Raw genomic sequence first — 21,583 nt, forward strand, 5'->3', positions numbered from 1 at the left:
GGCAGGAGCCGAAGTTACCTTTCCCACGCGGCCTGGTGGCCAGGACTTGCGGCCGTTTCTGTCCCTCAGCAGCCAAGGTCTGGGGACACTATCACCAAAACGAAAGTAAAGGCCCCAGAGCTAGTGGAGGAGGAGTCGCCCAGGGCTGGACGCGGAGCCGGGCGGGGCTCAGTGCACCGCCCCCCAGCTCCGGAGGGTTCGCTCCGCTGAATGGGCGGGAGAGCGCGCCCTGCAAGTGACTGCACGCAACGTCGCGCGCGCCGTCGGGGTTGGGGGGCGCCCTCTGCAAAATGGGTCGCGCGTTCTGCCAGGCTGGCCACTTACACCGCCCTTGCGAATTTGGCCACGCGCATGCTCCTCGGAGGACTCACGCGGCAAAGCTGCCGCGCGCGCCAAAGATCGTGGGGAGAGCAGTTTGCAGAGACTTATGGCATCCCGCCGCCACGCTCATAGTCCCCTGGAGGGCACATTCTGCAGGACTGGCAATGCTCAGAGTGACTCGGAGAGCGCGCTCAGCAAAACTACCGCACGCAGAGTCCCGAGCCACACAAACGGAAGCGCGCGCCCTGCGGACTCCTGGTGCTCGAGCATGGGGTGCTCCTCGGAGCCCCCATTTCACGCCTCCTTCTCCCTCCTGATGCAGCCCCCAGTCTACATCTCGACTTGGGCCTCCACACCAGTTCCGGGACTCAGTTCCCATAGCCAGACCTTTGACCCCAGCCTCCGCGTTTCGCGTCTCCTGGGTGCTCGGCACCCGCGTCTGCAGGATTTACCGTGTTCCAAGGAGGAGCCCCTCCGGCTCCTGTGGGATCCGCTGTGGTCTTGCGGCCTTCCAGAACTTGCGTGCAGTTGCGAGTGCGCCTGTCCTCGTATGCAGGCGGTAGGAAGCCAACTCAGCTTTCTCTTGAGCAAGTTCCCACCTCCGAACACAGCCAACTAATCTGGATGTGGCGCCAGAATCATTCGTGAAATATTTTTGAGCGCCCCCAGGCGTCAGCCCCGGGGTATTGTAGCCATGAGTTAGTCTAATATGGGAGAGACTGCATTCTAATCGATTCCACTTCATTCCTACCGCTACATACCTGCAACACACGCACACACGCACACACGTGTCTTTCTTCAGCCTTGGGCCTCCAACCGAGGCCTCTAATGTCTTTCTTGCCAAGACTCTTCCGGAGCAGTTAATTAACTCATTCACGCTGAGGTGTAAATATTTGAGAAGAAATTAGTCTTATTCGTACCAGAGATATTTGCTTTTAAAGGACTATCAACGCCTTGAGCGAAAGGAGTTAAACCTTCACGGTGCCACATCAGGCAAGAATCCATCTTGTCTTTTTGTTTGCTTGCCTTCCCTCTGGGTCTGACACTTCTATAACGTCTCTAAAATCTCATCAGGTAAGGACGCTGTGTTGGTTTAAGAAAGACTGGCGGCAGGCAAGTGTAAGGGGATAATTATAATTTATTCACTATGTGAAAATCCCGAATTCCTGAATATTTTTAACAGGCAGTTACACCATTCCCCATAGGGCTGTTCTATAGGCTGAATATTTATACTCATCTAATTCATTCATTGATACCTAATGCCCAATGTGATGGTATTAGGAGGTAAGGCCTTTGAAGGTGCTTATGCTTAAGGATGGAGCCCTGGCAAATGAAATTAGTGCCCTTATAAAAGAGGCTTGACAGAGCTTCCTAGTCCCTCCCACCATGGGAGGACACAGCAAGAAATTGCCGTCTGCAACCTGGAACAGAGTCTTCAGAACTCAACCATGCCAGCACCCTGATCTTGGATTTCCTGTCTTCAGAACTGTGAGAAATTTCTGTTGTTTACAAGCTACTCAGCTTGTGGTATTTTGTTATAATAGTTGGAACAGACTCAGATAGGCTGTAAGACTCTATTTAACACCCATGTTCCTGTTGGGGGTAAACTAAGTCATTGTAGAAACTAAGATAATTTGCTTTTTCAAGGAATTCAATTATGAATCATTCGAGAAGTGAAAGGTCCCATTAGTAAAGCAAATAAGTTACTCTCTATGTAATTTATAAATTGAAATTTTTGCAGATTATTCCTGAAATATAGTGAAACACAAAGCTAGATCTGGAAGGAGATTTAACAACTAATCTCTATTCTCATTTTATATAAATAATCTGAAGCTCAGAGAAGTTGCCCACATCACAAGCTTGCTAGTGACAGAACCAGGATCAAGTCATCTAGAAAAATAATATTTTCCATCCACAAGGAGGCTTTACCATAAAATATAGCATGCAAATGTTAAAACGGTTACACACAGGCTCACATAACTGGTTTGAAGGGAAACATTCTTGTTTTTTAGCTCTTTATTGTGAGCTGGTGTGAGGAACCTCAAAGGTATCATTGAGAGGCTGGGTTCTCGTAGTATTAACAGATAAAATCATGGGAATATGGAAGGAAAGAAATAATTTTGAATTTTTCCCTCTCTAATAATTGTACTGGCACTTTGGATCTAAATGACATTCTATTCTAACTGTATTTCCTGTGTCTCTCTAGTCTTGGTGCATGTTATTGTTTTATGCTTCCTTTCCATATACACATCATTACAGCTTGAGTCTTCCTCCATACCTCAGAAGAACTCCCAAATTCACTATTCGGGTGATTTCCTAAGGGCCGTACTCATGGGTGCTCCTGAGCTAGTCCCTCTGGACCTTTCCTCCAGCCTGCTCCTTTTGGTCAGTAGGCTGCTAATATTGATGAGCTCGCCATGACCACCTTCATTCTGCTGGACACAGCATCCCTATGAGGGTGCCACCAGCGATCGTTTCTCCAATTCTCCGCAACCCAGCTCAGTCCAGGTTTTGGTCTCAGGGGTACCCAAACCCCATGCCACAGACCGGTACTGGTCCTTGGCCTGTTAGGAACCGGGCCACACAGCAGGAGATGAGCCGCGGAAGAGCAAGCGAAGCTTCATCTGTATTTGCAGCTGCTCCCCAGCACTAGCCTCACTGCCCCAGCTCCACCTCAGATCATCAGGCCTTAGGTTCTCATAGGAGCACCTGTCCCTGGTGCTAAAATGGCTGGAGACCCCTGATATAAAGGACTCCACGGGAGGATATCCCAAAATTAAAAGAAATGTCACTTTTACCACCCATAGGCCCAAACTCAAACCTTGACCGAGGCGACAGCGGGCTTCTTCAAGCAGGAAGAATGGGAAGCTTGGGGTCCGTGTAGAGTCCTTTTCTTCCCTGAACAGAGAAATTCATGTTGCAGTTGTTATCGATAAATCTTCTGCAAGATCCAAATTCACCCTTTTTTGTTTGTTCTGTGAAAATATACCTGGGCCCTTTAAGTAGTTTTCTTTTGCCAGTAGCCTGGGGTTAAGCTTTGTCAGTAGGGGGCGCTGGAAGGAACCGAGGAAGAAAAGGTTTGCTTCTTGGTTCTGGTGTGTTTGGCATGCTGAGGCATAATCAGGCTCCTGCTCAGGATTTTATAGCACACCTGGCTTCCCAGTGTTCAGCTTCGGTTGTGCCTGGTGGCCAGCAGCACTCAGCAGCCAGAAACTTCCCCGGCACCCTCTTCAGATGCTTTTGTAGCAGAGTGCCACCACTGAAATACCTCCCATGAAAAGCTCTCTTTGGCACCTAGAGAGTAGATTTCCAGAAAGTTCTAAAAGACAGATTTCTAGCAAGTTCCACTGGCACGGCACCACAGTGACTTCTGTGCCATCTAGGTCATGCTCTCTCCAAAAAGGTTTGGACCTCAGCCCTGGGGCAGGAAGAAGGTAGAGAGAGGGCTTTTCCTTAGGCCCTTTATCTGAGCTCTAGGGATAATGACATGTTATGTTGTCATGTTATATTATGTTATGTTAGTTTACGTTAAGTTATGCTGGTATGGGCTGGATTGTACCCCCCGCATACTCAAATACATATGTGGAAGTCCTAACCACCACTACCTCACAATATGGCTGTACTCGGAGATGGAATTTTTAGAGGTAAAATGAGATCATGAGGGTAGGCCCTAATCCAATATGTCCTTGTAAGAAGAGATTAAGACACAGACACACACAGAGGGAAGGCTGCGCAAATACATAGGGAGAAAATGGCCATCTATAGGCCATGGAGAAAGGCCTAAAAAGAAATCAACCCTGATAACACCTTGATCTTGGACTTCTAGCATCCAGAACTGTGGATACTAGCATTCTAGTCTGTGGTACTTTGTTGTGGCAGCTCTAGCAACTAATACATATGTTATCTGCAAGTATATTATATCTACAATTGCTGTAGTTTTTAGAGTTCTCTTTACTTCTTACTAAACCATCTCTTGATATTCCAATCCCCTGTTATAGGTAATATTCTGTTATATTAACTTTCCCTGTTCAGATTACTGTGTGGTTTCTCTCTCCTGACTGGACCCAGATGGATAGACCAGAGTTTCCCTAATCCAAGGGCTGCCTCTCTTCTGATTTCATGGTCTTCAGCAGTGGGAATATCCATTTCTTGACTCAGAGGAAAATCTCCATGCCACCCACAGAGTGTGTCATGGTCCCCTGACCCAGGAGACAACCACAGCAGTTGGATATTATTGTTCACACTTGGATAAGACTCCATCTGCAGACAGTCAAAGCCCAAGCCAAATGAAACTGAACCGATTCCCAATCCTTTCCTTCTTCTTCCCACCAACCTCCCCAAGAGATCGCTGGTCTGGTTACTCCTGATGATCTGTGAGCAACCTCTTAGATCAGGGGTTGGTGCACGGTGGCCTGTAGGCCATGTTTTTGTACAGCATACAAGCTAAAAATGGTTTTCGCATTTTTAAAGGCTTGTTAAAGGAAGAAAAAGAAGAGAATGAAGATGCAACAGAGATAATTATGTAGCCCACAAAGCATAAAATATTTAGAATCTGACTCTTTACAGAAGTTTGTAGACTCTGTCTTAGACCAAAAGACACAATCCCATTTCCAAAGCGAATGGTAATTTCAACAAAAGAGTGGTCTCAAACCAGATTTAGGTTTGAGGGGAGGCAAAATATTTCTCTGATTTTCCTAGGCACAGTACTTCCTGTGGAACAAATTTACATAAATAGATGGCTTGCTGAAACTCAGGGTGAAGCCTAACCAGTTAGGCAACATTACCAACCTTCCGGCTTCCCTAGGGCAAGGAAAGATACTTGCCTAACTTGACCCCACCATCTAATGGCCCTTGACCGCACAGAGGAACTTTGCTCTGAAGCCACCAACTCCCCATCATCAGGTGCTCGTGGAAATTTCCTCTCTCAAACACCCTCAACAACCAGCTTCTTCCCCTTGGTACCTGTACGCTCCAACAGATAGGGATGAGGATGGAGTGGCATTTCCGATATAGGAAAACATGAGAGCTTGAGACAACGCCCTGCTTCATGCATTTCCATCCCAAGTATCTGGACACAGCATTGCACACTGCAGAGGAGTACAAGGATGGAACAGAAATGACTTCATCAGCCTGAAGAGCAGGCAGTGGGAGTTCATGGCATCTCATATAAATAATTTTCTTTACCCTGCCCACAGCCAGTTTCCTTGAGTGACTGACCCTTGGGGTACCCTATGCCATATTCCCTAGGCTCACTGATGCATGTGACCAAGGCCTCCTTAAGTTTCTTAAGAAACGTCCCTCTGCTTCCCTGGCCCTAGGCTTTCTCTGAAGCTGCAGAATGTGTTCAGTTCATGCAGACAGGTGTCCCCTAGTGGTGTAAGGGAGTTAATGCCCCCGACAGTAACTTAGAACCAAAAGGAGATGAAAGTTGGATGGATAAGTATCCCAGCCTCCTGTTCTTCAGTGGGACAGTTCTGGGGCACATTCTACAAGGTTCCTCAGAGTGTTTCCAGTAAGATTGAACCCCACTTGTTCACAGCAGTAATGTGTTCAGAATATGCCTTTATTGACTCTTCTCCCTTCTCTGGCTCACTCACCTAAAACCCTCACTGTTACCTTGTGGGATGAACTGCCCCCAAAATTCTCTGCATTCAGTTCCTCGCTTCAGGCTTTGCCTTTGGGAAAAATTAAACTAAGGTAGACACACACCCCCCCAACACGGGAAGAACAACCCCAATCTAACCAGAGTGACAGTGACAGAGTGAAGGGCTGGTAGCTTTCTCCTCACTTCTCATTTATCATCTCTCTGTAATTTCAAAACCATTTCACATCCACGGGAGGGTGCTAGAAATGATTCAGTGTCAGGAAGAATTACCTCATAGTCTGGATGACAGAACCAAGGTACAAAATGATGTTGACCGGCTGAAGCAATGGGGCCACCAGGATGAAATTTAAAAGAGATGAATGTTACATTGAAGTTCAAAAAGGAAATCGATTGCCCACATACCGAATATGATAGTCATTAGTGTGAAACAAAAGACTGTGGACTATTTCATTGACTACAAGCTCCCCATGAGTCGAGACTTAAAAAAAGGCAAAGCAATGTGTGATGGTGTTGGCCGAAGCCTCCAGATCAAGGACCAGCAAGGCTCTACGTGATCTGCCTCTGGCTCATCACCACTGAGCCCGAGGCTTGGAGTCTTCGCTTTTGAGGCGCGAGATGCTATGGGACTCCTGAAGCACATACATAGTGTGGATATGTAGGGGAGTTAACACCCAAATGGGGCAAAAATTTTACCAAAGGGAGACAGGAGCCAACAGATTAATCCTCCCTCTAGCAGATGTTCCTGAGTAGTAGTTTTTTATATGGCCTCTTGGAAGATGGAAGTCAAGTGATCCAGGGTCGGGGGGATGCTCTACCTAATGTGAGAGGATGGGGTGGACACAGGGGGGGGACCATGTGCAATGTCTGTCAAGCAAGTGAGGGCTGTGTGTATCTTCCCCCAGCAATGAACGTTCACTTTAGTTCTTTAAACTATCCCATTTCCAGTTCATTGAGGTTGCCTGTCCTCATGATTTCTGATACTTAATAAGTGCCTTTTAAAAGCAGACATGGTGAAACAGATCAAATTGCATATCTTTGGCTGTGGCAATCCTTATTTTTACAAGGGTAACCAAGAACTTATAGCAACTATAGAATGCCATCGATCACAGCCTTAGGCAGAGAAGAAGTAGATTTTTCTTTAGATGAACTCTGACGGTGGTTTGTCATCACCCTTGGAATGAGAGGGAGTTTTTTCTTGGTGGTTATTGGGGTTTCCAGCCCACTTCCCAGGTATGGCTTGAGAAATCTGGACAGAGTGGAGCATTCAGGGAGCCTTTGGGTCTTTGTTCTTTGCCTTTACCTTCCCATTCACTCAGGCTGCCCTGTCATTTCAGTATGGGTGCCTTCCTGAGCCTGGAGTCCCTACCTGGAGTCCCCTTCCCTCCAGGTGATGATAGAGCACTTGAGCCCCACTATCTGTCTATAGGGAGCTCCAGCTGCACCTGCTCCTGAGTGTATGTGACTGATACTCTTCTTCACTTGCTTTGTAGCCTCCTCCTCCCCTGGCTCACCCAACAAAACACACAAGTCCTACTGATTTCATTCGACCTGGAGATCCCCCAACATTATCATAATCTTCTCAGCAGTTAGGTCAAAGGTCACTAATTGGTAGACTGTCAACCAAGTACTGCCCATGGCTTTGTTTTATTCTTTTTTTCTCAGTGTTTTACAAAACAAGGAATTTTATGTGTAACTGCCAATATCTGCCTTCTGTGGAAAAATCAGAACATTGAAAATGCTTGACAAATTGGCTGGGGTATGTGCTCTCCCATTTGGGAAGGTCCATGCCATAACCTATGACTTTACCTCTGGTTCCTATAGGCATTTTGATGAGAGTATTAAATTTATTTATTTGATTCAATGAATACTTAATGAGCACGTTTTCCATGCCAGTCCTTGTTCTAGGTACTGGGGGTATAGAAATGACAACAAGGACCAAAGATCCTGTTTTGATGGAACTTATATTTTCATGGAGGAGATAGATAATTTTTTAAAATACAGACATTAGTATTTAAGATGTCAGGTAGTGGTGACTGCTATGAAGGACATAAAACAGGGTAAGAGTTATAGCAGGTAGTTAGCCGAGGGGTAAGGATGGGTGAGGCACCATCTTTTTTGTAAGGAGTTTCTGGAAGGTCTGTGTTAAGATGACATTTAGGTAGACACCGAAGACAATGAGACGCTTCTCAAAGCCAGGACAAGAGGGTTTGTCTTCAGGCTGCCCCACTCCAGGCCTGGGAGGCGAGGGAATAAACAGGCATTCTTAGAACAGTGCAACGTAACGTACTGAGGCCAAAACACCAAGAATTCTCATTTCTTCTTCTTTGTGCATTCTAGCAGAAGCTAAACACAAGTTAATATCTTGATCAGTTTTCAGTCTCACTGCTGTTAACATTTTTAATAGATAAAGCTAGAATTCAAATACAGCATTTACCCTTCCCGTGGAGTGAATCAGTCCTGTTTTATTTCCTGTACTTTGGGCGGCTGGCCTTCCTGCTTTAGTCATCTTGTTCACAGAGCAAGCTTTTCTAATTTGATCGTCGAATGAGGGTGTGCTGCTGTTTTCTTCTGGGTTCTTTTCTTGGGTTATGATCACAGCTAGTGTGAATCTACATGCTGCCTGGTCATACACCAGGATTTGGTCATCCACATAAACATGATGTTGTCGTGAGTTCACTTTTCTATTTAGAGAAGCATGTCTGCTAGAAATACCTCCACCTCATTTCCCAGACGCATGCGTGCTGAGCGAGTCGCCAAAATAGCCCGTTGAGTAAGTGGCAGCTTTAAAAACCATCCAGCTGCTGACTTCAGACTAGAAGGTCAGCAAAGGAAAGTGGAAGTTGGACTTCGAATGATCAAAGTGCACCCAGAATTTAATAAGGTTCAGGATTTTGGAGACTTGGACAACTAGATTGGGGCTGCTTCTTGGATTTCTTGGCTGTTACCTATCTTTGTTTCCTCTCCTTGGGAGTCAAGATGAATGTCCAGGCTTGCTCTAGGTGTGGGTACGGAGTCTATCCTGCTGAGAAGATCAGCTGTTTAGATCAGGTCAGTAGATGTTTCTTGGCCTTTGGGAATAATAACAAACATGGAAAAATTATCTTCTCACATATGGCCATGTGGGTTATTTTGAACCTCCAAAAAAAAAAAATATGTTTCACACCTTTTTTCAGTTCTACCCATTTTTAGCTATGTCTTCTATATTGTCTCAAAAAAATGTTACTCATTTATTTAACATATTGTAGCCACATGTCTTTAAATCACCATTTTATCCCTAAAGCTCAATTTTTTACCCTGAGATATATAAGAATCCCGAGTCTGAAAAAAGGGAAATTTTGCTAAATCTGTTCTATACAATTTCTAGATATGGCATAAAGCGTGTTTTCACTGTGAAGTTTGCAAGATGATGCTCTCGGTTAATAACTTTGTGAGTCACCAGAAAAAGCCGTACTGTCATGCGTAAGTGTTTGATGGACCTCCCCACTACCTCTTGAGTTTTTTATAACAAGTAGCCAATCAGAAATTCAAATCACACACTCCAGGGTAAAATCCAAAAAATGTTTTCTCAAAAGTTTTTACTTCCATACAATCATTGATGAGATCGAAGGTGGGATTTTATGTAATGGACAGAAAGTTGAAAGTTTCAAATTTCTTATAAATAAAATCAAATCTATTGACTATAACCCCATGTCAAATTATTAAATATTGTACAGAACGTTATAATTGTCATGGATGTATGCATGTAGAGCTTTAACATTTTTTCTTTTAAATAATTTCAGAATCCTTTTTTATTTTTTCAGAAAGCTTGAGGAGATTATTTCCAGTTAAATTTGGCTATTACATACATATAAAGTTACATATATTGAATTTATTTGATTTCTTTTTCTTTAAGACTAATTATCTGGAAAATCGTGAACTTAATTACTGTTTTATTTTTGACTTAAAAACTAACTGTTCCTTTAAATAAGTCATTCAGTCATCTTAGATAAAGTACATTTCTAATTTTGGCTTATATCTTTTTTTTTGTAGCCATAACCCCAAGAACAACACTTTCACAAGTGTCTACCATACTCCATTAAACCTAAATGTGGAGAAGTCTTCAGGAGACATCCATGGGGTAAGTTTAATTTTGAACTTAAAAATAGCCTTAAAGAAAATTTTTTAGCTCAGGGACCTATTCACTTTTTAAGTATCTGTGTCTAGGTGTGAGCCTGCTGATTTTCTCCACCTACAAGTGCGAAGTGCATTTAAGTAATAAATATTGCTATTGGTCCTTACCACAGTATAGAGGCCAATACCCAGGATAATCTAGCTTGAATATCTGAGGACCTAGTATTCAGAGTCATCTCTCTGTGTCTGCCAGTTCTGGACATATCGATGACAGTTTATACAATAAGCCCTGTATACACTAGAAAAACAAAGTAGCTAGATAATATTACTAGAGCCTTTTCTTCTCCCCGCCCCACCCCCATGATTATTTTGGTATAGAAAATTAAAAACATCCAGTTTCATACCCTTAAATCTCTGAATTCAGTAGTGTTTAAGATTATTTGCAGCCTCTCTTTCCCCATAAGGTTGGGGGAGAGCAAAGATATTTTGATTTGGAATTGATATTTAGGTAGACAAGGAGGCCACATTGATAAACCAACCTCTTTTGAAAAATTAGCAGTGGAGTTCTGTCAGTGATTAGCTATTGATTGAACACTTGCATTTATTAAAATGACGAATCATTTAACTTCTTTCCTCCATGTCCCACGAGAAGTCCAGTGGGATGGAGCTGGTGGCTTTCTAAAATTAGAAAATGGCACATGAAGTGGAAGGCTCTCTAGTAATCTGCCTTCTTGATATTACCTCATTTTATACTGACCGTCCTGCCTGCTCAGGCCATACTCCTCCTTAAGAAAATGTATATTAGACCGAGTTTACAAATACTGCCAAGCACTTATTTTACTAAGTGCTTTGCACTAATTGTGGTTTATTATTTTTTAAAAAGTTTATATAGCATTTACTGTACACTTATTGCTTACTTCATTTAATACAAATTGCAATCCAATAAGGTAAATACTATTGTTATCCCATTTTACTGGTGAGGACACGGAGGCTCAGATCATTCATTGCTTGTGTGTCATTGTTTTCTGAGGATTCACAAGCCTTAAGAATTCACAAGCAATCCCAGGCTACTGAGGAGGCAAATTCTTTTAGGATTTTGTTTTGATCTCTTGACGTCTAAGGGTAGCTACCTGAAATTACGATAAATACTGAATTTAGCTCATACTTAAACAGAGTGGCAAATACTCTGCCAGGCTCTCTATCTGCGTTATCTCATTTATTCTTCACAGGAACTCCCTGTGACAGTATTATATTAGTTGGGGAGGCTGAGGCTCAGAGAGGTTAAGTAACTTGCTCGGTTTTACCTAGTTAGTGGAATGAATACAAATCCAGATTTATCAGACTTCGAAATCCAGATACTGAATGGTTCCATTGGCCTGCTTCCATGTACCTAGGGGGTGACAAACTCTCCAGAAGGAAAAGTGCTTGTCTGTGTTTACAAACATCCAGATGTCTCAGAGTTGTGTAGCCAGAGCTTGACAGATTAAACACAAGGAGATGTACTTACACATCAGACTGCTGTTTTTATGTATTATCCTCTCTACAAAAATTCATAATATCTGTATTTTTCCATCCTGTGCTCGGCCGCAACTGGCATGTCCCTACCTTACAATCATACAACAGGTCACACAGTAAATAGTACCTTTCTTTTGGTGGTAGTGCATTCACTTGCTTTTCACTCTGTATGACAGGCTCGACCTGGAGAGAGATTATCGCTGGTTCTGTTTCCAGCCACAGAGAGTGATGTGAGCTTCCCAGGAGGCCTGTGTGTGTGTATTTGTTTGCATCCCTGTGAATATGTGTATATGTGTATAAATATGTGTGTGTGCATATGGGGAGTGTATGTGTGTGTGTATATAGGTGTGAATACGTGTGCACGCGTATACATATGTGTGTACTTGCTGTGTATACATATGCATACACACATGTGTATACATGTATGTGTGCAAGTGTGTGGTATGTGTATGTGTGTGTCTGTATATATATATGGTATGTGTGTGTATGTGTGTGTATGTGTATGTGTGAGAAACAATTGACAGCTGAGATCACTTTCTCCTCCTCTGCCACCAGGGAAAAATTCAAATGGACAATTATGCCCTTCTAGGCCCCAGATCTTATAACCACCCTAGGGAGTGTACTGGATTAATTTTCCCCTTTGCATCTTAGAGAGACTGCCAAATGAATAAAATCTAAATTTACTGTGCGTTTGCAAAAATTAAAAAAAAGGAAGAAAAAGGTGCTTCAGTGATGGTGGTGAAGGAGAAGACTAGGGTAAAGATTTTGAGCTGGCAATCGAAGCAGATTGATGTGTTTCTGTTTTTTAAATGTCTCTCTTTTAAAAATAAATATTTACTAAGGTAACATTTTCTGTCTGGTAGGTATAAATGGAGTTTTTAGAAGAAGAAAACATCTAGGTTCTCTTCTATTCGGAGAATGAACATTAGCTCTTAAAGCTTCCTTATCCACTAGTAGCCTTTATGGCTTTTTTCTCTCTTCCTACTCCCTCAGAATAATCACAAAACTCTTGAAAGGTCTCTGGGGAGGCAGACACTCCTCAGCGTTGGATTTATGCTGTGGGAGGACTGCAAATACGGCATCCGCTCTATTTTGGTCACGTGATTCTGATTCTTTAAGTCAATGGCTCTCAAGGAGGGCAATTTTACCCCCTAGGGGACATTTGGTAATGTCTGGGGACTTTTTTGGTTGACACAACGTGGAGAAGGGAGGGTAAGAACACTACTGGCATCTAGCGTATAGAGAGCAGCTATGGCGATAAACATCCTGCAGTGCATGTGACGGTCCCCCACGAGAAAGAATTTAACTGGCCCTAAATATCGGTAATGTCGCCAACAAGAAACCCTGCCTTAGCTATGTAATATTTGTGGTAGTTTCTCAAAATCCAAGGGAAAAAGCATGTAAAGATCTCTCAATTTACGTATTTAAAAATATACGTATTGGAGCTGCATTAAGCATTAGCCAGCCTAGGAAGTCAATAACAGAAAGTGCCTTGATTGGGAGCTAGAGTTCCTGGGTTCTAAGCCTGGCTCTGTAACCCAATGAAAGATTTTAGTAAGTTCATATCTCTCCCCTGAGCTTCTTCTATCATCTATAAAATTAATGATTTAAATTTCAGCTTGTTAAAATTGCAGGTTTGGGGGCTCCGCTTTAGACCTCAGAAATTATGATATCTGGGTTTGGATCTAAGACCTTCTGATATTTTTTTATGGTTTGTCCTTTTTATCTTGTCTTTAAGATCTGCCTATCCTAGGGTCATGAGGATGTTGAGATGTTCGTTCTCTTGAAATTGATCTACACATTCCATGCATTCCCAATCAAAATCCTGGCATTTTTTTGTAGAAAGTGACAGACTGATTCTAAAATTGATATGAACGTACAAAGATTCTAGAATAACCAGGAAATCTTGAAGAAAAAAATTAAAGAACTTAACAGATTTCAAGACTGATCACAAATGTAGTAGTAATTTACTCAGTGTAGTATTGGCACAAGTGTAGACAAATATATGAGTGAAATACTATACAAGGTCCAGAAATAGAGCTGCTCATATATGGTCTGTTGAATTACGACTAAAGCACCATTGCAATTCAATGTAGCAAGAATGACCTTTAAATAAATCGTGCTGGAAGGATTGGATATTCACATAGGAAAAAAATGAACCTTGATACCTGCCTCACATTTATAAACAAAAGTTAACTGAAGGTGTATTATGAATGAAGATGTTAAAGGTAAAGTTATAAAACATAAGAGAACACCTGCTTGAATTTGGGGATCCAGTGTTTTAACAAGCTCTCTGGGTGATTGTTGCACAGACTAAAATTAAGCATCACTACTCTAATGTCTAGTGTTTCCTGAGGTTACCTTAACCTGAATTCTTGATGTTGTGGAGACTTTTAAGTCTCTTTAATTGCACTGCTGAATGGAGCTCCGCACACAGCAGGTGCTCTGTACGTGCCGCCCGTGTGGTTGAACAGATGAAGCCACCATGAGGCTGGCACAGTGTGTGTTGTAGTGCAGTTAAGATGCTTTCGCAGCTGAGACTTAGGAAAATCTTCCAGTTTAGTTATATATTATATATTTTCTTTCTGTCTTTTGATGGAACTATTACTGACAACATCTTCATTGTGCAGATTGATGAGCAAGACGATGGTGAACAGTTTAAATCGGGTTTTCACTGGGACATGAAATCCAATGATGTGGCAGCTACACCTAACAGACAGCCCCTGGTGAATGAGGTGAGAGGAGAGTTGTGAATGGGTTTGGTAACGGAGGAGAGAATGACATACTATGCAAATGAAATGTATTCTCATTATTGCTTCCAGACGAAATCAATTAGGGTTTCTTTTATCCAGTTTGTAATTCCAACCGTCTACAGAAGACCTTCATCAACAGGTTCCAGCATCACCTCAACCATATCTGCTCCAGTCCAAAGTCATTTACTTCTCCCTTCTAACTACTGTGTTTTTGTCACTGAGAACAGCCACCGGCTGGAAACCAAGGCTGCCCGTCCTTCCTTTGATACTTCACTCAGCTTCACCCCTTCCTTTCTGCACTAACCCAGCTCCGATCCACATTATCTCCTGCCTGGACTTCGATGAGGGCCTCCCAAGAAGCTGTACTCTCCTGTGGATTTGCCTCTGTCAGGTGACATTGGTCACACATTGCTTCCTGGATGTCCCTGGCTGTCTCCCACCACCTGAGAATTTATGGTCACTCTATTAACAGCCTCATCGTTTCAAAATTCCTCAGCCATTCAGTTTCAATTATACACATAATACTTACATTTTTATTATTGTAAAAAAAAAAAAATCCAAACACTACAAAGGTAACTCCTTGTCCACCATTTCCAATCTCAGGTTCCTCTGTAGAGGTCCCCAGAGTTATCAATCTGCTGGGTCTCCTTCTGGACTTCCCTCTAGTCATTTACAGATCAAAATCTATATAATTTTTTTTTTAGTACTTACTTTTGGACTTGCCTACTGCCGTTTCTCAAGGGACCTTTAATGAGTTATTTAACCATTCTTTTCTTCGGATTCCTCACCTGAAAACTGAACTTCAAATAGTTCTTGATTCGCAGAACTATTGTGAAGATTAAAAGAGTATATAAATGTAAAGATCTTAGGACATTGGTAGGCATAATAAATATCAGCTATTATTTTTTGTTGAAAATTGTTTATATATATTTCTATCAAAATGTGTAAGTTTGGTTTCTCATGAAACAATATGCATTGGTTTGCAACTGGTATTTTTTAGTTAACAGATATTTTGGAGGTATTTCTATGTCAGCATCCTTTTAAGCTGTCATAGATGGGTGTATTGGGGCAACCATTAAGAATAGATGTGTCTTGCTCTGCTATTGACGTGCAAGCTTATTTCCATTTTTTTTTTCTCTTATAAAGTTGCAATGAGCACCTTTGTGCATGGCCTCTTTTGGACACAAATGAGTGGTTCTCTAGAATACATAGTGAAAAATGAAGTTGCTAGGTCAAAAGGTGCATGTCTTTTTCATTTTAATAGATATTGTCAAATTGCTCTCTAAAATGACTGTACATTTTATACTCCTACTGGTAGAATATGACACTACCTGTTTCCCCACACTCTCACCAACACTTGGTATTACCAGATAAGAGTTTGGACAATCTTTTTCTTTTAAGTTAAACTTCCCCGATTGCTAGCGTACTTCAGCGTATTCCTGCGTAGGAATTATTTGCCTTTCCAGATCTCCAAAGGCTGCCTCCACCCAACCTGTGCGTCTTGCCCCCACTCCAGCCCACTTAGTTCTCCGTCTCTTCCCCTCGATTCCAGTCAAATCCGTCTCCTCATGGGCTTCCACATGGAGTCCATTTCTGCCTTCATGCTTTTGTTCATGGTGGTTCCCTATCCTGGGCTTTTCTTTTTCCAGTGTTAATTGCTTAATCCAATGCTAGACACATAGCAGATATTAGGTTTTTGAAGCTTAGATGAATGATGCTGATTAATTTCAGATTGCCTGTCCACAACAACTTCCTGCTGCTCAATGACAGGCAAAGAAATGTTCAGTTACATTTGGAACTCTTCTATGAGATAAGTGAATTTCAGAAAGTACAATTATTTCGGATATTAGGTTATTTTCTAGCTGAACATTTTGGTTAACTGAGACCCGCTGTATACCGATAGGAGTTTATGGTTTTTAGAAAATTTCTGTCTGATATCAACAGTGTGAGTAAGTATTGCTGTGTGTGTGTGTTGGGGGGGGTGATAGGGGAATCTACCAACCAATTGTGCGGGGTGTGTGTCTGTATGCATTTGTGTGTTTTCTTTGTAGAGACCCTATTGGACTGGATATGGGGAAGGGAATGCTTGGTGCCCAGGAGCACTGCCAGACCCTGAAATTGTGAGGATGGTTGAGGCTCGGAAGTCTCTTGGTGAGGTAAGGGCCCTAGACATTACTTTAGCAATTAATTTGAATGTTCCTTTATCGTAAGATTGTGGTAGACAGAATACTGTTCCCTCCCCCTAAAGATTTCCGTATTCTAATCCCTGGCACCTGTGGAGATGTTGCTTACATGGCCAAAGGGACTTTGCAGATGTGAGTAAGTTGAGGATCCTGAGATACGAAGATTATCCTGGATTATTAGAGTGGAAGCAATTTAATCACAGGGGTCCTTATAAGGAGGGAAGCATGAGGGTCAGAGTCAGAGAAAGGTGATGCGACAACAGAAGCAGAAGTCAAAGCAATTTGGGGCCACAAGCCAAAGAATGCTGGCAATCTCTAGAGACTGGAGAAGGCAAAGAAATAGATTCTCCTCCAGAGCCTTCAGAAGGAACCAGCCCAGATGGCCCATGTGTAGACTTCTGACCTCCAACATAGCAAGAGACACCTTGGTAGGTTTTCATGTAGAAAAGGCAATTTTAGCCCAGACAAATTGTTAAATCCTTAACAATTTGCAGAGTCCCCCCTAGTCCTCTCCATGCACCCAGGACACCTGCCCTTTGAAGAAATTACTTTGGAAAATATTGTTAATCTTCAGTGACTTTTCCTGGAGCAAATGGAAAAGGAAACAGTAGCAACACACGTGCTAAGCTACTATGTCTCATTAGGAAAGCTAATCATCAGAGATACTTAAAAAGTAAGGAGGAAAGCTAGCAGACATTTTACTCCCAATGCGGTAGAACTATCTCTAATGGATGAGTTACAGAAAAGTCTCCTGCATATTAATGGCTGCATTATCATACAACCTTTGAGTCAAAAGGCATCCCTTGGGTTGTACCAGGTTCCACATCATTTGATGTAAGCATTGAAGGGGCAGCCTTTTGACCTGAGAAATATGATTTGAAGGTGTTATTCAAATCATCAGTTGGATAACATTTTCCAATTTATTCTGGGTGACTGAATTGTTTAAATATCTTATAAACCCAGTTGCATTGGTTCTGATGATGCCTGCGATTACACTTCTATTAGTTCTCATCTGATATTGTATTGGTTCTCATGATGATGTGGGTTCTGACCAGCAGGAGTATACAGAAGACTATGAGCAACAGAGGGGCAAAGGGAGCTTTCCAGCCATGATCACGCCTGCTTATCAAAGGGCCAAGAGAGCCAACCAGCTGGCCAGCCAGGTGAGCGTCTTAATGCTTTTTTACCACTGATTATGTTCATTTTTTTTTTTTTTGTTATTAACGAACTTCTGGGATTCAGATAAAATCTAATAAGAGAGTGTTCTGGGGCAAGGTACCATTAGTGTGGTGTTATGGAGAAAACCATGTTTTTATCTTTCTCTATCAATTACCCTCTGTACCTTGACTGGGCATCATCCACCAAATGGGGAGAAGACCATGCAGCTCACTCTAAGACTGGACCAAATAAATTCTTGAGGTCGCTTTAGTGTTAAGGACACTGCTTCAAACTAAGTGGCAGGTCCTCCTAAAAGGTAGCGTATCTTGTTGGTAAAGAGTCAAAACACTGGGATTAGAATCCTGGCTCTAGGTGTGTGACTGAGCAAATTACTTAACCTCTCTACTCCTCAGCTGCTCATATATAAAAAGGGGAAAATAATAGTCCTGCCTCATGAAATTTTTGTGGAGATGAAGTGAGTTCATATTTGTTCACGTTTAGCAGTGAGTTCATATTCCTTACTCTCTTGGACTTTACACGTTAGCATCGATGCTTTTTGAGGTGGTTCCCATAACGCAAGCCATAAAGACCTGCCATGGGTAGTGGCGAGGATAACCCGGTGGTGTAGTTTCAGGATGGAGAGGCCTTCACAAAGGCTGGTGGGTGTGACCATGACTCTGCTGTCTCCTCATCAGGTGGAATACAAGAGAGGCCACGATGAGCGCGTCTCCAGGTTCACCACGGTGGCAGATACCCCTGAGCTGCTACGGGCCAAGGCGGGGGGACAGCTTCAAAGTGACGTAAGAAATGATGAAGGTCACGACTCAGTGATTCTTGTTCAAGATTCTCTAGTCTTTTCTTACTTGGTGGAGGAGTGAGGGAGAATGTAGGAGGCATCTCGGTCCTGTGTGGGGACCAGGAAGAACTTTCTAAGGTCAAAGATGGTCAGATCAGAAACATCAGCCATCACAGAACTCGTGAAAACTCCTCTTTAGGGAGAAAACTTTAAATAGTATTAGTGACAAACCGCATGTATCTGATTAATCTGAAAGAATTAATTTTAGGTTAATTCTCGCCTTGTCACTGCAAATTATAGAACATAACTTCTAAAGAATTTGTACCACTTGCCTTTTCATAGCCCAGTTACTCCATAGCACAATAAGGCCAAGAACTGAATGTTGTTCTGAGCCGGGGGAAGCTTAAGCTCCAATTCAGGTTCAAGTTAACAGGTGGCTTCTACTTGCCTTGGGTCAGAAGCCTCTTGTCTCCCAAATGGACCAACAGCTTCTCAAGGGCAGCGAGCAGCCTTATTCTTCTGCCCAGCCGTGACACCTGGCCCACATCAGGTGCCTCACCCATATGTGTTGAATTCTACATTGAATTTCTCCATGTGTCAGGCACTGTGCTGAGTACTGAGAATAAAAAGTAAATAAAATGCACAAGTTCATCAAGCTATAAGCCAATTACATTGCCATAAGAGCTGTGACAGCGGTGTGCAGGGTGTTATAGGAGCCCTTAGTAAGGCTTCTCACTCAGATTGCTTGGTAAATGGTGAGATGGTGACATGATTTCCAAAATTTGTTTTCATTTTCCAGGTTAGGTACACAGAGGACTATGAACAGCAGAGAGGGAAGGGCAGTTTTCCTGCTATGATCACACCTGCTTATCAGATAGCTAAAAGAGCCAATGAGCTGGCAAGTGATGTAAGTGTTCCTGGCAATGTTGTCATGTAGGGGAGGAGGCAGGAAGTTATTTGGGCCTGGCAAGTCCAACTTCCTGTCTACTTTTGCATGCACTGTGGATCTAGAAAGTAGCTTTCTTTCTTAGTTTTCTATCAATTTTACCGTGATCTGGCACTTTTATGTATAAGACACATTCCCTGGACCCAAGCAGGAAAAGAATATTCCACAAGACAGTCGTCTGTACTCTTCTGGCCTATGTGCATAGGAGGCTCAATTCCCTGAGTTTGTCCTTTCTCTTCAAACAGGTGAGGTACCATCAACAATATCAAAGAGAAATGAAGGGAATGGCTGGTCCAGCCACTGGAGCTGAGGGCGCAATGATGAAGGAATATGTGGATCAATACGGCCAGGTGTGTGATAAAATGACTTCCTGGGACACTGCTCTCTTTAGTGGTCAGTTCTGTTTTGCAGCCCTCTAGCCTGTGACATAACCCATGACCGTTTAATCAGAGGTTGGGCTGTGGCTTATCTCTGCTCTATTTATGAAAGTTGGCTTTTCCAAGCAAGAAAGTAGTGGGCAAACAATTACACAGGGCTCAACTTCACCCACTTAGGAAAACAGATTCCAAGAATGTTTTTTCTTCCTTTTTTTAAGTAAAGTACCTATATCAAGATGGTGGGTTTGCTAAGAATAAAGCATTCTCATCTATTCATTGAAGAATGGTCCCATGGACTGAAACTGGATGCGTTTAGCCCACCAACTGCGTGAGCTCAAAGGAGATCAAAGTACATGTCTTGAGAAATATTGAGCAATTCATGGAGTAGCAGAACTCGTTTTCTGAGAAAGCAGAATTGCTTATCTAGTTTGCTAGGTAAAGTAATATGCCAGAGAATGCAGAGCTTTTTCAAATTTCACTTCTTAAATAAAGTACATCTTGTCAGGGTGTGAGACAGTTGAGATGACAAGCTAATTTTTATTTGCACATCCCTGTCTATTTTTTAGTACTAGACGGATGTTGTAGGGGAGAAAAGGAACATTGTTTTTTTCACTGTCCTAAGTAAAGAATATCGGAAGAGCAAGTGTGTGTACTAGGAAAATCCATTCAATGGGCTTAGTTGATATTTTTTTCTTAATTGGACAGTTGTTTTTCAGTAGATAGATTCTACAACATAAATGACTTATTCAACTTACATAATTTATAAAGGAAAACAAATAACTTATTTCTCTTCAGAAAAACAGTTGCCCGTATGAAGATACATCACACGAGACTTAGGATGTATGTAAAGATAGTTCATGATCCCTTTACAAATGTCTGTCTGAGCCAAAATATTTGATTTTGAACTAAAAAGGCCATTTTATTAAATTCCATGATGTTAGTTAGTCTCTTAATGCTTTAAACTAAGTGAAAAAATATTTTTATTGGTTTCATGTTTTAAGTATGTTGTTTAGAAGGCTCAGGACAACTTATAAAAATCAGTTTTATTAAAAAATATTTGGTTTCTGTATTTGGCAAAAACTATATTGTCATAAAAAAACCCTATATTGTTCTAAATGTGGACAGTGCTATCTGCCAAGAGTTAAAACATGGACATATAATTTCATATGTGTATCTAGACATGTCTATACACATTGATGAAATGTAACTTCATAGGAGCATGGTTAATTCTTAATTATTTGGACATTTTGGTTGAGGTTTTCAGTTGTGATAATAACAAATGCAAGAGTCAAAGTGGGTGTTGTTTGATAGCACAGCTAGCAGCTGTCGAGAGGATCAGTCTTGTGTGGCATTTCACTGTGATTTAGTGGAACTTGCCAGGGCATGAGTAGAAGGGACTGAGAGAGAAGCGGCAGTCAGATAAACTATAAATATCCATAGTGCCTAAAATGCCAAACAATCCATTCTTCTTTTTTATGAGTAACATTTTTTTTTTAGGCTAATGGACTATGCCATGTAATCAATTTATTATTTGTAAGTAGTCAATTCCCCAATAGGATTAGGTGGCTTACAAACCAATTTACAAGATATAAATACATATAAGCAAGGAAGTTAAAATACGATACAGACCATTCCTAAACCATAGAGAAAAGGGGATTACCAAATAATCTGAGTGCCTTTATTATTATTTTTTTTAACTTAATATTTTTTACTTATTACTTTTGGCCCAAAATATTCCGGCAGCCAAACATAAAGGAGCACTCAGACTAAACAGTTGTCATTATCGGATAAAAAGGGAACCCGGACATTTTAACTTGAC

The 21,583-nt window shown here is 42.0% G+C and overlaps 2 protein-coding genes across 6 annotated transcripts in view; one reads left to right on the forward strand and one right to left on the reverse strand.

Moving 5' to 3' along the window:
* The window catches only part of CASP7 (caspase 7), a 29,049-nt gene extending 28,123 nt beyond the window's left edge, over nucleotides 1-926 (reverse strand). For 2 of the 5 annotated variants that reach the window (XM_039871168.1, XM_039871165.1), the window contains exon 1: nucleotides 774-926. The gene's annotated coding sequence lies outside the window, so the exon portion shown is untranslated. Of the gene's footprint in view, nucleotides 1-18; nucleotides 158-708; nucleotides 733-773 lie in introns of those variants that run through there. The other 3 variants (XM_039871169.1, XM_039871166.1, XM_039871167.1) reach the window with 2 other exon arrangements.
* A 7,796-nt stretch (nucleotides 927-8,722) lies between these two features.
* NRAP (nebulin related anchoring protein) overlaps nucleotides 8,723-21,583 on the forward strand; it is a 72,869-nt gene continuing 60,008 nt past the window's right edge. The window contains exons 1-9 of the mRNA XM_039870897.1: nucleotides 8,723-8,974; nucleotides 9,291-9,385; nucleotides 9,956-10,043; nucleotides 14,182-14,286; nucleotides 16,356-16,460; nucleotides 17,546-17,650; nucleotides 18,341-18,445; nucleotides 19,241-19,348; nucleotides 19,633-19,737. Coding sequence (XP_039726831.1) covers nucleotides 8,903-8,974; nucleotides 9,291-9,385; nucleotides 9,956-10,043; nucleotides 14,182-14,286; nucleotides 16,356-16,460; nucleotides 17,546-17,650; nucleotides 18,341-18,445; nucleotides 19,241-19,348; nucleotides 19,633-19,737 — 888 coding nt within the window. The 5' untranslated portion in view covers nucleotides 8,723-8,902. The remainder of the gene's footprint in view (nucleotides 8,975-9,290; nucleotides 9,386-9,955; nucleotides 10,044-14,181; nucleotides 14,287-16,355; nucleotides 16,461-17,545; nucleotides 17,651-18,340; nucleotides 18,446-19,240; nucleotides 19,349-19,632; nucleotides 19,738-21,583) is intronic.

Source organism: Pteropus medius, unplaced genomic scaffold (assembly GCF_902729225.1).
Source record: "Pteropus medius unplaced genomic scaffold, Ma_sr-lr_union100, whole genome shotgun sequence".
Lineage (NCBI taxonomy): Eukaryota > Metazoa > Chordata > Mammalia > Chiroptera > Pteropodidae > Pteropus > Pteropus medius.